General features: G+C 42.6%; 1 protein-coding gene across 6 annotated transcripts in view; it reads right to left on the minus strand.

The window, feature by feature from the left end:
• The window catches only part of MCTP2 (multiple C2 and transmembrane domain containing 2), a 130145-nt gene that overhangs the window by 71272 nt on the left and 35667 nt on the right, over nucleotides 1-23206 (minus strand). For all 6 annotated transcript variants that reach the window (XM_035130470.2, XM_060282414.1, XM_060282416.1 and 3 more), the window contains 6 exons: nucleotides 16499-16641; nucleotides 13125-13201; nucleotides 11301-11412; nucleotides 9909-9944; nucleotides 1632-1796; nucleotides 454-584 (listed from right to left, as the gene is read on the minus strand). In XM_035130470.2, coding sequence (XP_034986361.1) covers nucleotides 454-584; nucleotides 1632-1796; nucleotides 9909-9944; nucleotides 11301-11412; nucleotides 13125-13201; nucleotides 16499-16641 — 664 coding nt within the window. The remainder of the gene's footprint in view (nucleotides 1-453; nucleotides 585-1631; nucleotides 1797-9908; nucleotides 9945-11300; nucleotides 11413-13124; nucleotides 13202-16498; nucleotides 16642-23206) is intronic.

Genomic DNA, 23206 nt, shown 5'->3' on the forward strand with positions numbered 1-23206 from the left:
GCACTGCTGCGCTATGGAGTGGGTTGCAGGGCAGTGGCGGTGGCGGCAAATGGCTTGCTCGTGGTTTGCCGGCGCCGGCCTGGCAACCTGCTCTGTAGTGCACTCTGCTCGGGTGGAGGAGGCGAGAAGCGGGCCAGGGGCCGGGGGTGCTGCCCCCCCGCCAGAGTGGAGCTAGGGGCGGCGTACCCCCTACGCCCCTCCCTTGCTACGCGCCTGCTTACCCCACAGGGTTGTTGTGGGGGGTTAAATGAGGAAGGGGGGGAACCACATATGCCACTTTGAGCTTATTGGAGGAAAAGATGGGATAAAAATGCAACAAATAAATAAATACACTGAGAGCGAGTGAACGAGTGAGCAAGAGAGATTAATCCACATTTTGCTCCCCACATCTTCATTCATATTCAAGGCTTTCACAAAACACATTTTTAAAGAGAGAGAGGGAAAAAAACTTACATTCCCAAAACTTCTTCGTGCTTTTTGTTATCCTTTCCCCAGATCTCAATCTCCAACACATCCTTCCTGTCAGAGAAGTAGTGAAAATCAAATTGTTCCCTCCACTGTGGATTTGCACTCTTACAAAGTGTCTAGAAAACATGCAGTTACAAGGTTTATTTTTCTTTCAAAAGGTTGTTGCTTTCGTTAAAACAAACAAATGAATAAAATTCAATCTGCCGAAACAAAAGGGGGAGAGGGGGAGAGAACACAAATACAATCTAAAACAATCAATATTAAGGGCAGAAAACACTGGTGCAGGAAACAGTCGACCCCGGAGGACTTAAATCTTTGACACACAAATTGAACAGGTGTGCAAATGTAAAACACGCCGAGAGGTAGCCATATTGAAGCAGGTACGATAAACTGTTGTGTTGCTCCTGAAGGAAAATGGCCATGACTCAATGGCAGAGCATCTGCTTAGCATGCAGACTTTACCCTGCTACACATATTTGTAAAGGTAAAAGTAAGGTAAAGGACCCCTGGGCGGTTAAGTCCAGTCAAAGGCAACTATGGGGTTGCGGCGCTCATCTCGCTTTCAGGCCGAGGGAGCCAGTGTTTGTCCACAGACAGTTTTCTGGGTCATGTGGCCAGCATGACTTAAACCATTTACTGTACACATCATGTGACTAGAGAACTCCACTGTGAAAGTGCAAATTTTGAAGGAAAGCTTTGGTGTTTCAGTTTGCATACTGTGTTGCAAAGTGCAAAACAGGTGGATTTGTCATTAAATGCCAACTGAGTCAAACTTCTCCCCCCTTCCTAGCCTGACGACGTGTTACTTTGCATTTAATCTTGATAATGGCATGGGGTGGCAAGGGTTAAACACCCGCTCAGCTCTAAAGAAGTTGGCAGCACCCACAATACAAACGCAATGAGCTGTATTTCAGTTTACAAACAAACCAAAAAACACACAGTTGAACATCCATGATTAGCTATCCACAAAATGCTTTATTTGGCCCTTTCATAGTTAACTTCCCTTGCTGTGTGCTGGCATTTCAGAATCATTTCAGAATATGCGCTAAATATCTAGTGGTATGTAGTTGTTGGAGCGGTCACGCACACAACTGCCGCCACCAGCACCAGACGCTTAAGAGAAACAAACATCAGTGGTTAGCCCTTTCCATTAGCATGCTTACCTTGCTCTTGTGTTTTTGCTCTCCCATTTTCAACAAAACAAATATATGTGTCATGCCCCCTGCAGGGATGTGCTTCCCTTCTAGTAAGGCGATGGTCACCGTCCCATTCCACAGCTGACCCTTCCGCCAGGAATCCGTCAGCCTCAAGGATCGAATGACACTTGCCTGAAAAAAGATGAGACAAGCACAATTCCATAAATTTCCCATGTATACATTGGGTATACATTGTTTTTAAAAATGTATACATGCAAACATACATCTACACACACACACACACACACACACACACACACACAGGATCAGTAGAAAGAAGGGCTAGATCAGGCATACCCAAACTGTGGCCCTCCAGATTTTTGGCCTACAACTCCCATGATCCCTAGCTAAGAGGACCAGTGGTCAGGGATGGTGGGAATTGTAGTCTAAAACATCTGGAGGGCCAAAGTTTGGGGGTGCCTGGGCTAGCTGAACTAAGTAATTTTAATGAATTAAGTAATTTTAGGTTAGACCAGGCTGTTTTCAAAATCTAAGAGATTTGCAGTGCCTGTTCTACACTAGAGCACTTTGTTTTAATTTCTGTGGTGATTAAGCAAGTTTCCTGAACACATATTCTTTTCCCCCTTATTGCCTAACCAATGCAGTGCCCTCTCTGGATGGCCTTCATTGTGTCCCACCGCATGGGAATGCTAGTGTCTAGAAAATCAATTTCCTTGAAATATTGTTCTAGTTATTTAAATAGACACTCCTTGGGCACTGCATCGGAGAGCAAACTCAGATCAAAGTACAAATTTTCTGTTCTAGGAGGGAAGGCATAAAGAGGTAAATGTAAGTCACTTTGAGTTGCCTTTGGCAAGAAAAAGCGACTAATTAATTTTGTTGTTGTTGTTGTTGGACACTAGGCCATGGCCAGAAAGTGTTATCAAGCCAATATCTGTCAAACTATACCTTTTGGTACCAGTATTAGATCGATGTGTTAAAGCAGGGGTGTCCAACTTCCAAGAGACTGTGATCTACTCCTGCTATAAATAAACTGGCAGTGATCTACCCATTGGATTGACCAATGTTGTTGAACCTTTTTTAGGGGGGGGAGACCAGAGTTGCTGAGATTTGGGGGGAGGGATTACGCGATCGACCACGATCTACTAAGGACATCCCACGATTGACCGGTAGATCGCGATCAACCAGTTGGACAGGCCTGTGTTAAAGTGTTTTAGGTATTTTAGAAAAGTACAAAAAATCCTGAGATGTGGGGTGCAAAGCGTGCCAAGTGTCCACAAAGCCCCAATTTTCTAATAAGCTTGTACTGTTTCTGGAGTTCAAAGGCTTTATTCATGCAGGAACTATTTATAGGATGAGTGCAGATCAGAGAGAGAAAGCAGCAGACATCTTGTCTGGAGAGAACAAACAAAGTGGCTCAGCTTTTAGGGGTGGATTTAACTGAGACACAGAGGCTCAAGCAGAGTCATCATGTGGTTTAAAGTAACACATTCATTAACTAGAAGCTCAAGAGAAGGAAATGTATTTGCATTTCTCCAGCATAGCAATAGGTCTCACTTCTCACTTGGCAAGACATTCAGCAAGTTGGCCACCACCAAATAGAATGTCCTAACCCTGACTGTGCTAGCCATGATCCAGGGGCATAGACCAGGGTGTCAAGATGATATTCAGAGCCATTACAGAAAATCTCTTTCTCTCTCCCCCACTCTCTCACTTGATGACTGCAGGTAACATCACATGGTGACCTGCATATCTGTGACGGCTCACTAACAGCTGCCACCAGAGACAGAACTTCTCTAATTGGCTCAAATGCAATGCCTCACAAAATTTCCACTAACTTACCCAGTCATCAAGCATAGAAAAAAATCAAGCAATGTTTATGCATGCGTGGAGCACCTCTATATAAATCAATACCTGTGGAAAAGCTCAGAAAAGAGACTGGCCTTTTTAAACAATTGTTGCTTGGCAAACCTTTATCAAAATGTCTTAATCAGGAGAATTGTGTGTGCACTCTCTCTCCCAGACACATGCACATAGCATGCTGAAATTTTTCTTGTAAATTAAGCACCCACACCTTCTATAATCCCACACACAGATCCATTTATGTCTATACAAGCACGGCATTCCATTGGAAATACATATCTTGACTTTCCTTGTACCGAGGCTAAGAACTCCAACTTTTTTTAACAAGAGAGAGAGAGAGAGAGATTTCATAAATCCAGCTGCAGAGTTTCTTTTTCTTTTTCTTTTTAAGGTTTTGTCTCACAGGACAAAAAAACCCAAAAGCCTGCCCGTTCCCATGGACATACTTCAAAGTCCCCACTGATCGTTTTCTCCCTAAAAGCAGCAAACTATTTGAAATCCCGTTTTCTTTTACTCTAGCCGCCCCCCCCGCACCCTTCTACTCCCCCTTGTTAAAAGGAAATGGGGGAAATGTCCCCAAAGGATCAAAGGGCAAGCCTACAATCTGCCAATTGCCAAAGAAAAACAGCCCCGCTTCCGTGAAATATGCTCTAAAATAATTTTGCGGCTTGGTATGTCCTAATTCCGCTCTTCCCCCCCCCCCTTGCAATTGGATGTTTGTCTTGGAAAGGCTTCTTTCTAACTTGTCCATAAAAACAGGCCCACTTAGGTTCTGTGAGGCCTGCGAAAACGGAATCTGAGGCTGGCCATTAAAAGGGGCTGGGGGATTGCTTCCATATGGCAGAACAGCATGAGAGAGGAGAGGCCAAGGCCCTCCAGCAGGCTGCACTTGGCTGGGACCTCCTGGTCTATCCGCGGACACTCGTTGCGTTACAGAAGAACATCTGGATTATTGCTTGCAATGTCCCTGGGAAATATCCACATCCCATCAAAGCCCTTTATCTCTCTCCACCGTACTTTGAACATTTTAGCGCAAAGCACAGCCCTGTTTGATGTGCGAAGCTCACTGTGTTTAAAATCCAAAGTGAGGCCCCCCCTCCCCTCCAATCCTAGCCTGTTCTCCCCTCACCTTTTTCTCTTTCTCTTTTTTCTTTTCTTTTCTGAAGATGGGAGAAGGGAGAGGATAGCTGAAACTCACTCCCAGAGAGGCAAAACAACACACACACACACACACACACACACACACACACACACACACACACAATGTTGGATCATTTCTTGAAGTAATTTCCTTGTCAGTGAAATCCAGACTCAGAGAACAGGGGGTGTGAGGGAAAAGAGGGAAGAAGACGTTTCATTTTAAAAAAAAAATTGACCTCTGATTTGGAGATCATATTAGAGGAACACTGGAGTTCTTCAAGTGCGATTACATTTTCATCTTGCTCTCCCTCCTGAACACACTCACACAACATATAAAGTCATATTTGTGCATACTTGCATTTAGGCTGTGTACAGAACATGACTCTAAAGCATATTGAAATGACATTTTGCCTCCTAAGAATTCTGGGAATGGTAGCTTACTCTTCACAGAACTATAATTCCCAAGAAGCCAGCAGCCACCAGTTCTATCACAGCTGCTCTTGAGTCTATGGGAGCTCACAACAAAAGTTTGTGAACGGGGCTAGTAAACAAGGGTGTTTGCGAGAGCAGGAGAGTTTAAGGTTGAGGCCCAGAGTGCTGTGTTTCCACATATGTAGGATCAAGAGACATACACAGCAAGGCAGCAGGAGCAGCAGTGAACAGCACCCAAGCCAGGCATCCCCAAACTTCGGCCCTCCAGATGTTTTGGACTACAATTCCCATCATCCCTGACCACTGGTCCTGTTAGCTACGGATCATGGGAGTTGTAGGCCAAAACCTCTGGAGGGCCACAGTTTGGGGGTGCCTGACCTAAGCCTTGTTCGTTTCCCTGCTTGATGCATGAAGCTACACATACAGCAAGTGTAAGGTGGATACCCTGCTGGAAGAGAAGGTACAGCAGCCAGACTAATCTTTTAAGTTTGGTAGATCAGGGGAATGCTGTGGATGTAATGTATCCAGATTTTAGTATGGCTTTTTGACAAAGTCTCTCATGGTTTTCTTGCAGAGAAACTGGTAACATGTGGGCTGTACAATGTTACTGTTAAGTGCATTTGTACCTGGTTGACTGACCCAACCCAAAGAGTGCCCACTAATACAGTCATACCTTGGTTTAAGTATGTTTCGGTTTGAGTACTTTCAGTTTAAGTACTCCGTGGATCCATCTGGAACGGATTAATCCACTTTCCATTACTTTCAATGGGAAAGTTCGCTTCAGGTTAAGTACGCTTCAGGTTAAGTACGGACTTCCAGAACCAATTACACTCATACTTCGGGTTAAGTACGCTTCAGGTTGGGTACTCCGCGGACCCATCTGGAACGGATTAATCCACTTTCCATTACTTTCAATGGGAAAGTTCGCTTCAGGTTAAGTACGCTTCAGGTTAATTACAGACTTCCGGAACCAATTGTGTACTTAAACCGAGGTACCACTGTAGTTCCTTGTCATCCCTCAAAAAAATGACACGTAGGGTGTCATGGAGTTCTGTTCTAGGCCTGGAGGTGTTCAATATCTTTATAAATGATTTGGATTACGGAATTGAGGGGTAGCTAACACCTCAGAAGGTTGAATCAGGATTCAACATGACCTTAACAAAATGAATTTCAGTAGAGACAAATGTAAGGTTTTGCACTTAGGCAGATACGCAATTATGGGATGTGGGGATACCTGACTTCATAGCAGTACATGTGAAAAGGATCTTAGTAAATCACAAGCTTAACGTGTCAATAGTGTGATGCAGCAGCAAAAAAAACCCTAATGCTATTCTAGGATGCATCAACGGGAGTATAATGTCCAGATTGACGGATGTCATAGTACTGCTCTAGTCTACCTTGGTCAGACCCCACCTGGAATACTGTGCCTAGTTCTGGGAACCACAGTTTAAGCCAGGGTACAGTATTGACAAGCTGGAATGGGTGCAGAGAACTCCGACCCAAATCATAATGTGTCGGAAACCAAGTCTGATTAGGAACAGTTCAGAGAGCTGGGTATGTTTAGCCTGGAAAAGGAATATGGTGAGATGATAGCTATCTTCAGGTATCTGAAGGGCTGTCACATGGATGATGGAGCAAGCTTGCTTTCTCCTGTTCCAGAGCGGAGCAGCCAAACCAGTGGATTCAAATTACAATAAAGGAGATTCCAACTAAACAGTAGGAAGAACCTTCTGACACCAAGAGCTGTACAACAGTGAAACTGACTCCCTCGGAAGGCGGTGGGCTCTCCTGAACTGGTGCTGTTTCAGCAGAGGCTGGGTGGCCATCTGCTAGGCGTTCTTTAGCTGTGATCCTGCATTGCAGGGGGCTGGGCTAGATGACACTCCTGTGATAGTGTTTAGATTGAGAACATAGGAAGCTGCCTTATAGCAAGCCAGATCCTTGGTCCATCTAGCTCAGCATCGTCTACCATGATTTGCAACAGATCCCTAGCCAAGGACACACTCCCTGTCCTACCTGGAGATGTTGAGAGTTGAAGCTGGGACCTTCTGCATGCAAATGCCCTACCACTAAACCTGATGTTTTAACCACTACAGGATTCCCCTTTCAGCTGCATTGTGCAAGAGAGCTTCAAAAACAAAGCATCGTCTATAAATGAGACAGTATGTCCTTAAAGGGGCCATAATAACTGAATACACAGAATAAATGATTCACAAAATAAAATAAGAATGCAAAAGCCTAATGGATGAGGCCACCAGCCACTGATGATCTTATCCCCCATTATTTTGTCTAATCCTTTTTTAAAGCCATCAAAGACGCTGGCCAATTCCATAGTTTCGGTATGCACTGTGTAAACGAGTACTTTCTCTTGCCAGCCCTGAATCTTCCAACATTCAGCTTCATTGGTCATCCCCGAGTTCTTGTATTACGATAAAGTGAGGGAGTGAAAAAAAATATCTCCGCTTTCTCCATACCATACGTAATTTTAAATACTTCTATCATGTCACCTCGTTCAGAAATGGAGAAAATAATATTGAGTTCTTCCTCTTTCTAATACATTGTCAGATGTCAGAAGTGTTACAGCGGTGGAGGTGATGCGGGGGGTGGGGGTGGGGGGAATACACCAGTGTCAAGTATATGGATCCATTAGAGTGCTAGGGTCTGTTTTTTTTATTTCCTTCTGGTCTCTTAATCCAGTCCATCCTCATTTCTTCTGCCCCATCAGACTCCTCCAGACCATACTTCCATAACCTCCCGTGCCTCCCTGAGATACCAAAATTCCCCCAGCACACAATTTTCCTTTTGCAGCCTTTATGTTCCACCATGTGCGCGCACACACACATTAAAAAAAATGAAAAAGAAGAAGAAAAATGGGGGTGGGAGGTGGGAAAGAGCCAGTAATGTTTCCACAAGCTGGCATTTCCCAACTAAAGAAAGTTATTGATGTACAAAGCCAGTGGTTGTTTTTTTTAGTGTGGCAAGAAAATCAATAAACCAGGAAATATGGCTTTGTCAAGTGTTGCCCAGGTAGTCTTTCTGGGAAATCCTTTACTGCCTCTCAGATGGTCACAGGAGTTGTTGTCTTAAGAGCTCGCTCCAGATCCCAAACTCTGCTTTCTGTATGAAGTACTGACGTTCTTCCACCCTCTAGTGACAGCAACAGAAAAAGGCAAAAGGTTTGGAGTTTCCCCTCTGCTGCTTTCTCCCCTCTTCTTTGTTTTTGCAAAATAATAACTTTGCCTCTGCTAAACACACTTGCTTCACCCTATTTGGAAACCATTAAATTTCATTTGTGTGCGGTGGTGGGAGGGGGAGAAAGATCTTGGGACTTTTGCCAGAACCTTGCAAACTGAGCAATCTATCAAAAGTTTTGTCTCAGTTATTTTATTTTAAAGAAACAGAAATAACACCACCAAAAAAGGGAGAGAGATGGAGGTGGGCTTTAAACTAGATGGACTGTGAAGACCAGAGCTTAGAAGTCTGGATTCTTTTTGAGGGATTCTCCAAGGCCAAGGAAAATAAAGCAAAATTGAATGCTGGTTGAAGAGAGCAGCACTACCTTACAGGGCTGTTGCAGAGATCAAATATGGGGTTGAGATGCCAACCCTAAACTCCTTTGAGAAAGGGTGGGGGGAATCCTCAATGATACATTGGGCAATAGACATGGGAATGATTGTGGAATACAGACATAAAATTCACAGCACGCTATAATTTAAGAGAAAACTATATGAAAATGTTTTATCAATGATATCAAACACTGATAAAATAGGCAAAAATATATAAATCAAAATCAAATAAGTGTTGGAAATGTAAAGAGAAAGAAGGTACTTTTCTAGTTACAGGTAGGTAGCCGTGTTGGTCTGCTGTAGTTGAAACAAAATAATAATAAAAATCCTTCCAGTAGCACCTTAGAGACCAACTAAGTTTGTCATTGGTATGAATCTGAAGAAGTGTGCATGCACACAAAAGATCATACTAATGACAAACTTAGTTGGTCTCTAAGGTGCGACTGGAATGGTTTTATTTTATTTTATCATATGTGGTGGTCTTGCAGCAAGGTTAAAATTTACTGGGAAATGATATATAATGAATTGAAAAAGATGTTTAAAATAACATTTGTGGGTTTTTTTTAAAAAAAACACCCAGAAGCTTTCCATTTGGGAATTATAGGGGCATAACTACCCAAACTGTATAGAAATTCATTCATGTATGTGACTACAGCGACAAGAATGCTATTTGCCCCAAAATGGAAAGAATAAGAAGTCCCGACGAAAGAAGAATGGACAAAAAACTTATGCAGAAATGGTGAAACCTACTGTAAAAATAAGAAATCAAGATGACAAGCTTTTTATATAGAAAATGGAAATGGTTTATTGAATATTTACAAACTAACTGTAAACAGATAAGAACATCGGCAGGATTATTGCAATAACCTGCAGTTTTATAAGAGTAAATATTTAAAGTAGTTGAATAAATGAGTAAGTTAATTTAGAATATGCAGGAAATGTAAAAAAATAAATTTAAGGAACTGCAGAAAGAGGGGAAAGGAAGTTGAGTTTAGGAAATGTTAAAATGATTTGGAAAGTAACTGAAAATCATAAATAAAAAATGGGAAAGGATGGGAAAACACTTTGGGAAGAATATCATCTGGATTCTGAGGAATAAATGAATGGCCAAATATTGTTAATAATGGAGAAAAGAGGAACACTCCCTTTCCACTCACCCACCTTTCCAGTAATTCCATCAGTGTGCTAGTGTTACCCAAATCAGTAACTCTGGGAAGAAGACAGGGGAAGAAGACTGCAAGAATTCCAGGTGCACATTGAGGGGAGTTGGCAGGCAACTTACCTTGGGGGTAGAACGCTTTCTTCGGTTCATCCAGCTCTGTTTGTCACGTCCCCAAACAGAGCATCCATGGGGCACAGGAGGAGGGAAGCAGAAAGGGACAAAAAGGTGGAGATAGTTAGCAACTAAGCCTAGCCTTTGAGAAGAGCTCATACAGTGGTACCTTTGGCTACAAACGCTTCTGGTTATGAACACTTCAGGTTACGAGCTCCGCTAACCTGGAAGTAGCTGGTTCTGGTTGCGAACTTTGCCCCACGGAAATCGCGCATCAGAGGTGTGCGCACAGTGGCAGACCCCATTAGCGAAAGCCCGCCTCAGGATAAGAACGGTTCCAGCTTAAGTACGGACCTCTGGAATGAATTAAGTTCATAACCAGAGGTACCACTGCACATTCTTAAGCTGTACAAATGCTATCAGAAAGGCCCTGCATAGATGGAACATTTTACATTTCATTTCATTTTCATTTCATTTCAAACTCATTTTCAACCAAATGTCTCAAAGGAGACCTAGAAAGACGAACTAAAAAAATACAATTTTTTTAAGCTACTATGTTATATTATTACATATAATGAAAATCTAATGATGCCATCATGCTGCAGTCTGCTTGGCCACAGACAGGTGGCAGTGAAAACTGGACTCTCAGAACCGCTGAGCCATTGCAGGATGGGAAGCTGGGTGGGAAGCTCAGGCAAGCAGTCCAGGTGAGCTGTGGAGGTTTGGCTTGGTCTAAGAGAGGGACACATGTGGCGCTGTGGTCTAAACCACAGAGCCTAGGGCTTGCCGATCGGAAGGTCGGCTGTTTGAATCCCTTTGACAGGGTGAGCTCCCATTGTTCGGTCCCAGTTCCTGCCAACCTAGCAGTTCAAAAGCTTGTCAAGTGCAAGTAGATAAATAGGTACTGCTCCGGCGGGAAGGTAAACAGCGTTTCCGTGCGCTGCTCTGGTTCGCCAGAAGCGGCGTAGTCATGCTGACCACATGACCCAAAAGCTGTCTGCGGACAAACACTGGTTCCCTCGGCCTATAGAGCGAGATGAGCACCGCAACCCCATAGTTGTCCGCAACTGGACCTAATGGTCAGGAGTACCTTTACCTTTAAGAGAGGGAGGGATGGCTTTGTTGAGCTCTAGGGGGGTGGGGAATGCTATGGCAAGGAGTAAAGGGAGAGGCAGGTGGTTAAATTGCTGTTTCCAAAGAAGCAGGCAGGGATTGTGTCTGGAACCATCATTTGCATGCAAATCATGTGCTCTGGCACTGCACAGAGTAGGGCCCCACTCAATGCAGTGCACCTGTCCTACCTACCTCCATACCAGATACGCTTGCCCATCTTCGCACCTGTCCTGATGGCAGTTATTTTTCCTGTGGAAGTATAAGAGAACCATCTCTTGAACCACTTACATTTCTTTTAACATCTCCCTGTTTCACAGCAAGCCTCACGTCCAACATTATCACACCCATGTCATCCTCTAAGCTGTTTGGATCTTCCAGTTTTAGGGTCATCTCACTAGTCCTGAAAGCAGAAAAGAAGAGCTTATTTAGCCAAAGACTGCCTTAAAGATCACAGCAGACAGCCACCAACTATTACATGGTGCCACTAAGATGCTATTTCTGTTCTCCATAGCCTGTTACTATTAATGTACATGATTTACATATTATTTAAATGAGCAAAGGTTGGGCAGTTTTGGCCTTCCGGGTCTTGCTGGACTACATCTCCCATCAATCCTGACCATTAGCTATGCTGCCTGAGGCTGATGGGAATTGGAGTCCAACAACATTTGGAGGACAACAGTTTTGCCAGCCCTGTTCTAGAGCAGTCATTGTAAAGAAAAAGGCAAGTTTCTGCAGGAGAGACCAAAGGGAATGGAAAGAAGAATGGACAAAGTTTTGAGGCCAAGGTAATAAATGATGATGATGATGATGATGATGATAAAGCGATAAAACATCAGACATTAAAAACTTCACTAAATAGGGCTGCCTTCAGATGTCTTCTAAAAGTCAGATAGTTGTTTATTTCCTTGACCTCTGATGGGAGGGCATTCCACAGGGCGGGCGCCACTGACGAGAAGGCCCTCTGCCTGGTTCCCTGTAACCTCACTTCTCGCAGTGAGGGAACCGCCAGAAGAGCCTCAGAAGTGGACCTCAGTGTCTGGGCTGAATGATGGGGGTAGAATCACAGTGACCTAGAATTGCACCCACACTTTGTGTACCATAGAGCTTATATGAATTTAGAGGCAAACATTATTAACAAAATTCTAATTTGAATTTCCTTGAAATATTTCTTTCATAAATTTGAGAACGGGTATTGGCACAAGTAAAAAAAAAATGTACAGACCTATACAGGGTATTGAAATATGTATATTAAATATACAATGGTACCTTGGTTCTCGATCTTCCGAATGGTTTGACTTCTGAAACATTTGAAAACCAAGGCTTCCAATTATCTCAGGCGCCTCCAAAACAATAGCCAACAGCTGCATCAGACATTCCTTCCAAAAAATGTTCGGAAACAGGAACACTTACTTCCAGGTTTTCGGCATTCGAGAGCCGAAATGTTTGAGTACCAAGGCATTCAAGAACCAAGGCTCCACTTCATATGAATTCAGGTACCTAAGCACTTATCATTGTCCTAATTTGGCGTGGGGGTGGGGTGGAGTTCATTATTATTATTTTCAATTTTCCAATTCTTCATTTAAGAGTCTTAGAGGAAACGTAATATCAAATTTCTAAATATATCGCCTTGAAATTCAAATGCAAGCTGTAAATTTGAAGGGTTTACACATTCCTCATAGCTTAATTTTTTAAAAAAAGATAGAGAAGATTCAGCAGGCTAAATTAGAATTCTGTAAGTTGTAGCATTTCGAATCTCACAGAATGGATAACCAGCATCCCTAAGTAAATCAAATCACAGGTAGGTAGCCGTGGTGGTCTGCCGTAGTCAAAACAAAATTTAAAAATTCATGAAGAAGTGTGCATGCACACGAAAGCTCATACCAATGACAAACTTAGTTGGTCTCTAAGGCAGTGTTTCCCAACCAGTGTGCCTCCAGATGTTTTGGGACTACAACTCCCATCATCCCTAGCTAGCAAGACCAGTGGTCAGGAATGATGGGAGTTGTAGTCCCAAAACATCTGGAGGCACACTGGTTGGGAAACACTGCTCTAAGGTTCTACTGGAAGGATTTTTTTTTAATCAAATCAATGTTTAATAAGCTTTAAGCATACCTGTTCAGCTCCAGTTCACCCAAAGTTACAACCGCTGAACCCATAAAGTCTGAAGAGGTTAAATCTCGATCATACACCTGATGCATATGGAAACAGGAGAAGAGGAAAAAGAAATATGTATCTGGACACCTGGAAACAATTTCTGCGTTTCAGATAAAAGAGCTATTTGTTCTCATTTAGTTCTACATCCGGCTCTGCAATTCGCGTGAAAAGCAACAGTTGGTCACATTTTTTATTGCTGTTTATTGGCCTGGTTCAAAACACTAAGCTGTGGTTTGTTTAGCTAGTGTGTGGCTTGTTTGAATGCGTGAACCGAACCAAGCAGACTATGAAATGAATGAATGAAATCTTTATTACGGCCAAAGGCCCACAATATAATCTTATGCAACACAATGTACAAAAACACTGGGCAAGACAGGATAAAATAAAGCAAGAGTAAATAAAGTTTAAAAAGGACTTAAAAATTCAATACATATAAACAGATATAATTTGCAATAATTCCTTGGATAAAATAGATGGAACAGTACGTTTGTTTCGACAAGTTTCCGCTATAAATCGGGTAATAGAACAGATTTTCAGTAATCATGAAGTAAACCATTTTTCCTTTTGTATGAGAGAACTGTAACCAAATATCTTGCTACTAGCAGTGTTCTGCTAGGGTCGCTGTCTTGTAGCAGATATGTTAACTGAGACTCCAAGTTCTCAGTCAAACTTTCTGTTATTAAGGGAAGTAGAAATCTGGTCCGGGAGTCCAAACCAAGCAGACTAACCTGGCTTGTTGACTTGAAATGATGCAAAACCAGGGTTTGTTTTTTGTTTACAAACCATGGCTTGCTTTAAACTCTACTTTGGCACTGGTTTGAGCCCAACTATGGCATTGGTTTGATCCCATGGCTGCTCAGTAATGCTTTTTTGGCTATCCCAGTTCAGATATTCAGCAGACAACTGGAAAACAAACCCAGCTTTGGAGAAGCAAATTGGCCTGTGTTTGCTCATGTGAGAGACCAATGTTTGTTGAGCAAACCATGGTTTCATGTTACAATAAGTAAGTAAATCAAGCCACTGAAAAGTTTTCAGTTATATTCATAGCACCTCTCCCCACCCCAAAAAAACCCTCAATATATTTTGTTCACTTTTGTCAACAAAACAACAACCAATTTGTAATTATTATTATTATTATTAATGCAGTTTTGGAAGTTTCAAACAAAAACCATGAACACATTTTTTTCTTTGAAAAATACTCAAAAGAAATAAGAAAACCTGGCAAGCTGTTAACTTTTAAAGTTGCTGGTTGTTGTTTTTTTTAAGGGATAAAGCTTGCCTTTGCCACCCTCAGACAGATGGTTCCTAACATACCGATAGTTAAAACTATTCATTGAGATTATCCCCAGAAATAGGTGTTTTTATCTATAGGCAGTGCTCGCAACTACTATTACGAGGGCTTGTTCTATGGATAAGAGACAGTTTTCAACAGAAAGTTAGGACTATAAGCTCCTTTGTACCAAAGTCAAGTTCCTTTAGCTGAGATTCCTGCACTGCAGAGAGTTAGACTAGAGGACCATTGGGGTCCCTTCCAACTCTACGATTCTATGATTCTGCTCCATCTAGCTCAGCACTATCTTCACAGACTGGCAGAGTTTCAGAGTTTCAGAAACATGTCTTTCCTAACCCGAAATGCCAGGGAATGAACCCCAAGCCTTCTCTGCATGCAAATCATGAACTTGCTTACAGAGGAATACAAACCTTGCCTATTATGTACAGATTTGGGTTGGTTTCCCCCCTCTCCTATAACCACTGGTAGTTAGGCAGGCTTTTGAAATACTATAAAAATCTAGCTCCTTCCTATTAAAAGTGGCACTCCAGAGAAAGTGCTGGTCTGGTCTTCCTTTCTTTCCATTGGGAAAATAACTACGCTGAGAATTAGAACCTATTGTTATGGAAATCACGGGGGGAAGACACATCTTTAAAGTTGTTAAATGTTATAAATATTATGCATAACCGTATCATTTCAACTTGACAGCTCAGGGAACTTACCTAGTTTTAAAAACCATATAAAATCAACTCCAGTTCCCTCCATTCCAATGCTATTTTGCCCTTGAAAAGGGACTCCAGGAAGTGCCCAGAGGCAAAACCAGGACCTTATTGTTCTTTTCGTATGAATACTCAAGAAGTTCCTCCCAGTACTTTTCACACATTTACTTTTGCTCTGAACCATTACCCGTACGTTAATCTTGTTTACCAGTATGTTAATATTGTATGTACCTCCCCTTTTCTGACGTTTAGCTACGGTATGTAACTATGATGTAGGAATGACACTTTTGAAATGTATTATGGGATTGAGGTGGGAAGTTTTAAAAGTTCTTGTAACCCTGTTCTTGTAACTCAGTGTTCAGTCTTGGCTTGAACCTTGCTATTTTGCTCCGGTTGGTGGCTGGACTCCTTCCTTTATTCCACAGTGGACCGCGGGCTCTTGCCTGACAAGCTGGGTGGCTGAGCAGCCTCGCACCCAGAATTTTCCCTAACACTATCTAGATATGCAGGAAATGGACTGGGGGTTGCTATATAGTAAACTCTACCTATGGGTGAAGGGCTAGAATAGATTAGTCTATGGCCACTCTGGGTAGAAACTCATTCTGTCTACAAATATGTTAACCCAGAGAAGAAACACAGAGGGGAATTGCAAAGTTCCGAGGCCATTCTCAAATTGAATGAATGTCAGTCGAGAACATCATCTGTTCTGCATTTTCAAGATGCCATCTGCTTGTAGACAGCACATCTCAAAGATAATTCCTTAGGTGTGAGAGGTTTTATTTGTGTATTTATTCTATCTACGAGCCACCCGTAACATGTGTTCGTGGAGGGATGAACAAATTATAATTAAGACCATTTAAAATGAGAATCTCAAATGTACACTAAAATCTAGCATAACTATAACCAGACTCTTCTCTGAGATGGGGGCTGAGATGTCAAGCCACTTTGAGAACTGTAGCTCTGCAAAGGGAGTTGCCAAATAACTCTCAGCAGTATCCTTCACAAACCACATATCCCAGGATTTTTGGGGGGAGGTGCCATGACTGTTCATAGTGGTATAACACTGCTTTAAATATGGGGCCCAAGTAAAGCTCCTCGACTACCTTCCCATACCCTCCAACATTTTGATAACAGGGACATTCAAAGACAACCTCATATACAATGCATTGCAGCAATCCAGAAAGGAGGGTTGCCAGAGCATGGATCGTCAAAGAAAAATTATCAGCACCCAGATAGGGTTGTCATACCTGAGGTTCTAGCTTAATGTGGTCAAAAGCAAGCTTCCCCCCCCCCCCAAGGCCATTTTATGCAAAATTCGGCGTCAGCTCCAATCAACAGCTTACCTTCACACAGAGTCTCTGGTCAAGGGCCTGTATTGGAATTATGACCGTTTCATTCCAAACAGGGTTCAGGTTCTTATAGATAACTTTGCTTTTGTAAAGCGTTTTCCCATTCAGCTGAAACTTCACATAAGGATCACTCGTCCCTGAACAAGGAAGAATGAAACAAAATTCAGTTGATCTAGAAAGCGTTATCCCAGCTATCAGGTTAAACCAGTAATTCCCAAACGGTGTATCTTGGCACTCTACAATGAGAAGAGGATTAAGTTAATTAAGGGACCTCTCCAGATGTCCTTTTTATTGTACATTCGTGGTGATTTGTGATTATGGTGGTATCAGTGCTGTTAGACATGGAACTGGCATTGTTACTCGTTCCACATTTGTGAGAAACCAAACTTTTAATGTGGCACCACCCACACTTTGGAACTCCCTGCTGATTGGAAAGCTCCTCTGCTGTTCTCTTTTCAGCACCTGCTAAAAAAAAATTGTTTAGGCAAGCCTACCCAGAAATATACCGGTAGAATGCTGACAATGTGTTTTGATCTGGCTTTCAGCTTATTGCTGGTTTTTATTATTTTTGGAGGTTTGAATTCTTGTTTTTAACTGGGCTTTTTTGCTGATAATTTCATTGTTTTATTCTTTCCATGAAACACACTGAGGTTTGTTTTGCTTTGACTATCAAGATATATAAATATATTGTAAGGAATAATTAATAATTAATGCACGACCACTTTCGGCACTATTTGTCCAACAAAATTTGTGTGCCACTTGACTGTAAGAAAACCTCTGATTGGTTTCCAAGTTTTCAAATGGATTGATTTCTTGCAAGTGAGGGATGAGTACAGTATTCTGTTCCACCTGTAACATTACCAGTCCCTCAGATTGAAGCAGTTGAGTGGCTGAATATGGGACAAGGCTATTCTGCTCTCAATATTGCCGGTGCCTGTAACAGTTTTTTTTGGGGGGGGGGCATACTGCTTTGCTTCCATCATTGTATGTTTTCACACATCTCTGCCCTGTCCATTCCCACCTCAACCAGAGAGAGAGAGAGAGGGAGGGAGGGAGAGGGAGGGAGAGAGAGAGAGATGCCACGTTCCATTCACATCATACATTTAAAGCACTATGATACCACTTTAAACAGCCATGGCTCCTCCTAAGGAATTCTGGGAGCTGTAGTTAAGGGTGCTAACAGTTGTTAGGAGACCCCTATTCCCCTTACAGAGCTACAATTCCCCGAGTTCCCTCTCAAGAGGGAGTGATTGTTAAGCTGGGAACTGCAGCTCGGTGAGGGGAATAGGGATACGAGTGGCGCTGTGGTCTAAACCACTGAGCCTAGGGCTTGCCAATCAGAAGATCAGAGGCTCGAATCTTTGTGACGGGGTGAGCTCCCGTTGTTCGGTCCCAGCTCCTGCCAACCTAGCAGTTCGAAAGCACGTCAAAGTGCAAGTAGATAAATAGGTACCGTTCCAGCAGGAAGGTATACGGCATTTCTGTGCGCTGCTCTGGTGCGCCAGAAACGGCTAAGTCATGTTGGCCACATGACCCAGAAGCTGTCTGCGGACAAACACCAGCTCCCTTGGCCTATAGAGTGAGGTGAGCGCGCAATCCCAGAGTCATCCGCGACTGGACCTAAAGGTCAGGGGCACCTTTACCTTTACCTAACAACACTCAGCACCCTTAACAAACTACAGCTCCCAGAATTCTTTGTGGGAAAGCCAAAGCAGCATCATAGTGCTTTAAATATGTGGTGTGAATGCACCCATAGGCTCCCGTGGATCAGCCATCTTAGAACCAGATATCCCTTTATGCAGGGGAAGAGAAGTACCATCATTGCACATTCACAGAAGGGCAAAGCTCCACAGATAATACCGCTGAGCGTTAAGCATTTCCAATAACCTTCCAGAGGATGTTTCAACGCTTAGAAATGAGATGAACAGAGGTGATTTGCCTCACGTTCTATTGTTAATTTCTCTTAAATATTCCAGTCCCTTCTTTCCTTTCTTAAAAATAAAATAAAGGAAGGGGAGACAAGAAGGCTCAAGAGAAGAGCCGGCCTTTATCTCCCTGATAAGCAGAGGCTGCCAGCATATTAATAATAATTAAAAGAAGAAGAAGTCCCTCAACTATTAACTACATTAAAAAGGTTATATCTGGAGGAGGCCAGGGAAGCAACTGGTAGAATGAAAACACGAATAAGGAGATTGAAGGCAGGTTGGTCCAAACGCATTCGCTTATCTGTTTCTTAAATGGAACAAGAACCGCACAACAAAGCACTTTTTAAAAAGAAGAATAAAGGAAATGAACAGAGACAATATGTTTTTTTCGGCTAAGGCAATATTCAATCCCCAAATAACCTCTCCTCTTCGAGAAGGGGAGAAAAACAATTCTCTGTGGGGATATTCTGCATTTCTCACATAAACGTTGGAAGTTTTACACCCCCACGGCTGCTACCCCGCCTTCCCTTACTGTAAAACAATGCCGTTCGTGCAAAACGAAGGTTTTTTGTGGTTTCTGTTAGTTTTCTCTTTTTTTAAGCTTGCATTGGGGGTGGGACGGATGGGTTGGCGGGCGGTTGAGGGGGGGTGGGCGGCGGGAGGCGAACTATAATGAAAGAGCCTTTTAATTAAATGAGATTGCCTCCCTGGGATCAGGACTTCATGCTTGTCAGCTTACTCTCAAAATAAACATCTCAGAAGCAGGGCCTCGGCGGTGTCACTTACGGAGGCAAAGCACGCCGGGTAATCCCTAGGTATCTTGACAGCTACATAATGTTCAAACTGTTTCACGGGTGAACGGCAGCACTTGCGTGAAAGAAAATATTAATGTCTGGAATTAATAGGGAGAAAAGGGGGGGTGGCGGTTGACAGCACCAAAACGGGTGGGGGGGTAGGAGTGTCAAGTTAGGAGAACGTTAATTGTGAGGGGGGAAATAATTGAGAGGCGCGGGGGGGGGGAGGCGAGGCGAGAGAAAAGCACCGAACACGGCAAGCGAGGGAGGGCCTCTCTCTCTCTCTCTGCGCCCACCCCAGCGAAGAAGAAGAAGAAGAAGAAATTGTCTCACTGTCAAGAAAGTAACGTCTCTACTAGGCAAGCCAGCGAGGAGGAGGAGGAGGAGTGAGAAAGGAGTCAACAGGCAAAAGGAGGAAGGAGCCTCTGTTGCTTGAGATGGCGACGCCAAGGATGAACAAGTGATGGGCTGTCCGCATCAGCCAACAGATGGCTTTAACCCCAATAATTGGCAGCTTTGCAAACAACGGGCCTGAGAGGCATTTCCTTAAGCAGAGAGCCGGCTGCCGAGATCCGAACCGGGAGCCAAGCGACTCCCCGTTTGGCCTTCCCTCTTGAACTCTGCACAGGTATTTTCTCTAACCTGCGTGCTGCCGGCACAGCTATGTTTCCCGTCTGTGCAGAGATCCTACACAGTAGTCCAAGAACTTCTATTTTTTAATAAATATATGCAAACTTCCCCTCCATGCTTAGTAGCCCCAAAATATCTGTTTAATAAATAATAATAATTTATACCCCACCCATCTGGCTGGGCTTCCCCAGTCACAAATATACAGTCGTATCTTGGAAGTCAAATGGAATCCATTCCATAAGTCCGTTCGACTTCCAAAATGTTCGGAAACCAAAGCACAGCTTCTGATTAGCTGCAGGATTTTGAAAATCGTTCGAAAATTGGAACACTCACTTTTGGGTTTCGATTGTTCGGGAGCCAAGGAGTTCAAGATCCAAGGTACGACTGTATATGCTATACCTGGAACTGTTACATGTAATACATGATACCCATTTCTGCATTTGTAAGAAATCGATCTTTTAGTTTGGCAGCAATCAACCTTTGGAACTCCCTAACAATTGACCACCAGACATGTTTCTTCACTATACCCTTTTTGGCTAAAAACATTTTTGTTTAGGCAAGCCTGTCCAGGCACAGATATGCTGATGTGTTTCTATCACTTTTTAGTCTACTGCTATGTTAAATATTATTTTAAAACATTTTAAAGGTTGTTTTTAACAGTTTTTACTGCTATTTTCATTTTCATTTTGCAAACAGTTTTGAGGTGTTTTTCACAATCAAGAGGTACATTATGCATTTTTGGAAATAATAAAAAAAAAGAAATAGTTTTGCCTTGTAAACTTTGTAGGGGTCTTTTTTCTCTAACCTGCATGCTTTCAGAATAGCCATGCTTTCTCTCCAAGCAGGCAAGCACAAGCTGAGAGGAAAACAATACGAACTGTACATTTTTTGCCCCTCAAACAACCACCATAAATGCTGTCAAATGTTACTACTACTAAATGCTACTGTTTCATTTAAAAATAAAAATAGGGCACATTGAAAATTTATTCAGGGCCCTGCCTTCCTTCCTAGCTTGAGTGTAAATAATTTCTACATTTGTTTGTTTTGTGTTGTGCATTACCTAAAAATATTAAGCAGGTAATACATTTGAAGCAGCACCTATGTATAAATTACTTAACACAGATAAATGGCAGCTAATATAAGGGGTGAGACAGAGTATGAATTCTAAAACCTGAATTGTGAATTGGTTGTTAAGCCACTCTGGAAATTGTAGCCCTCTGAGAGGAATATTAAAATTATTATCACAATTAATTTATTAATCAGGTCCAAGTCCAATGTTCTAACTGGTATGTCACCTTGGCTATCAATTTTTTTTAAAGAAATAGTAGTAGCAGCAATACCCCAGTAGCATGACCTCTGCCTATGTTTCCAGTGAAAGAGATTAGATGTTATTGGCATGTTTAGGCCCAAAACTAATCTGAAATATCCATGCGCAGTTTTGCCATTCTTATAAGAGAGAAATGTTTTGAGCCCTAGTCTCAAGTCCTCTTCCATTCTCTCTGTACGCATTTCGGGCACATTCTTGGAAAGCTCCTTCTGCAGCAAGAACTTCCTAGCATCACAAATGCACTGCCTGTACAATCCAAATGGCATTTAATGTTTCTCAAATTAGAGGCAGGTAGGGTGTTTTAAATGGTTACTGCTGCCCTCTAGCACTTAAAAGGAGAACTGCCTCTGAACTTTCCTGGAGTTTCTCACTGTTGTAGGTGTGTCCTGAAATCAGTGTAAATACCATTGGGGGGGGGATAAAAAAGGCAAAAGTTAATAAAATCTAAGTGTACCATGTATGTTTGCCTTGAAGTTTGCTGATGAAGAATAATCGAAACAGGGCCTTGTCCTGATGTTGATGTTTACTGAAATTTATCCTGAATAAAACTTTGTGTAGACTTTTTGAAATTATCCTTTTTGAAACTATCCGTTTTGGCCCGAGTTTTTGTCATTTTTCGTTTATTTTTGGATTGTCCCAAGAACTCCAATTTCCACCTGTGATTTCCAGCAACTGGCACTGAGAGGCATAATGACTCAGACAGTACAAATAGAAAATAACCGTTGTGGCTAGTAACATGGATAGCCTTGTCCTCCACAAATTTGGAAATGTGCACATGCTGCTGGAGATATGGGCTGTCTGGATCTCTGCAGAAAGGTTACACAGGGTACAAAATAGCACCAGATGACCCAAACCAAGTCTAACACTGCTGCGGTGGTCGAAGATTTGTTTGTGCATATACCACTAGTCAATGGGGTCAAGAGCCATTTCACACAGCAAAAGCGGCAAGCACAAACCCATCGACAAGTCTTCCTGTCGGTGCATGACTTTGCTTTTTCATTCTTATCTATGTATCTAAAACTATTATGTGTGAAAACAAAATTTTTAAAAAATCCTTCCAGTAGCACCTTAGAGACCAACTAAGTTTGTCATAGGTATGAGCTTTCGTGTGCATGCACACTTCTTCAGAAAGCTCATACCTATGACAAACTTAGCTGGTCTCTAAGATGCTACTGGAAGGATTTTTATTTATTTATTTATTTTACTACGTCAGACCAACACAGTTACCTACCTGTAACTATTATGTGTGAATTAGTCCTTGGGGCAAATTCTTGCCTGCTTGCCGCTGTGGCAATCACTGAAAGCCTGAGAATAAGTAACTGCCTTTCTGTTTAATTTTCTGGGTGCTTGAATTGTATAGGTGTCTGCAAAACAACTCATCTTGATGTCCAATGAGACACGATGACCAGAAGAGCCCATGATCCTGTCACAACTATAGCAGTGGAAGAGAATGAGTTAACCCTTCCCCTCCCCCCGGATGCCATTTTGCATTAAACCACTGGAAGCACTCTTTAGGAGATTTGGGCATCTGTATGCTCTATTTTCATGGTTACATCTGAATCAGAAGAGACCAGTGCCTGGATGAAGGCCAATAAACTGAGGCCAGATGGAATCTTTGTGGGTAAGGGGTTCCCAGATCTGGGAGTTCACCTGTCTCTGAAGAAACAGGTGCACAGGTTGTGGGTGCTCCTAGGTACAACTTTTGTCACTGTAGGCTTATGCGACTTCTGTGGTGAGGAGGGCCTATTATTAGATTAGGTTGAAACACCAACTACACCTTTCCAGGACAGGGAATGGACTACTGTAATACACTCTGTGTAGGGCTTCCCTTGAGTCTGGTCCAGGAGCTGTAGCTGGTGTAGAACTCTGCAACCGAGTTGTTGAGTGGAGCACCAGGACATGCAGATATTATAGCTGTGCTTGGAGAACGGCACTCCCTGCCAATCAGCTACAAAGCCATGGCTGTAGTGTGGCATGGTGGTTAAAAGCGCTGGGCCAGGACCTGGGAGACCAGGGTTCAAATCCC

The sequence above is a fragment of the Zootoca vivipara genome, chromosome 14 (assembly GCF_963506605.1).
Source record: "Zootoca vivipara chromosome 14, rZooViv1.1, whole genome shotgun sequence".
Taxonomy (NCBI): Eukaryota; Metazoa; Chordata; class Lepidosauria; order Squamata; family Lacertidae; genus Zootoca; species Zootoca vivipara.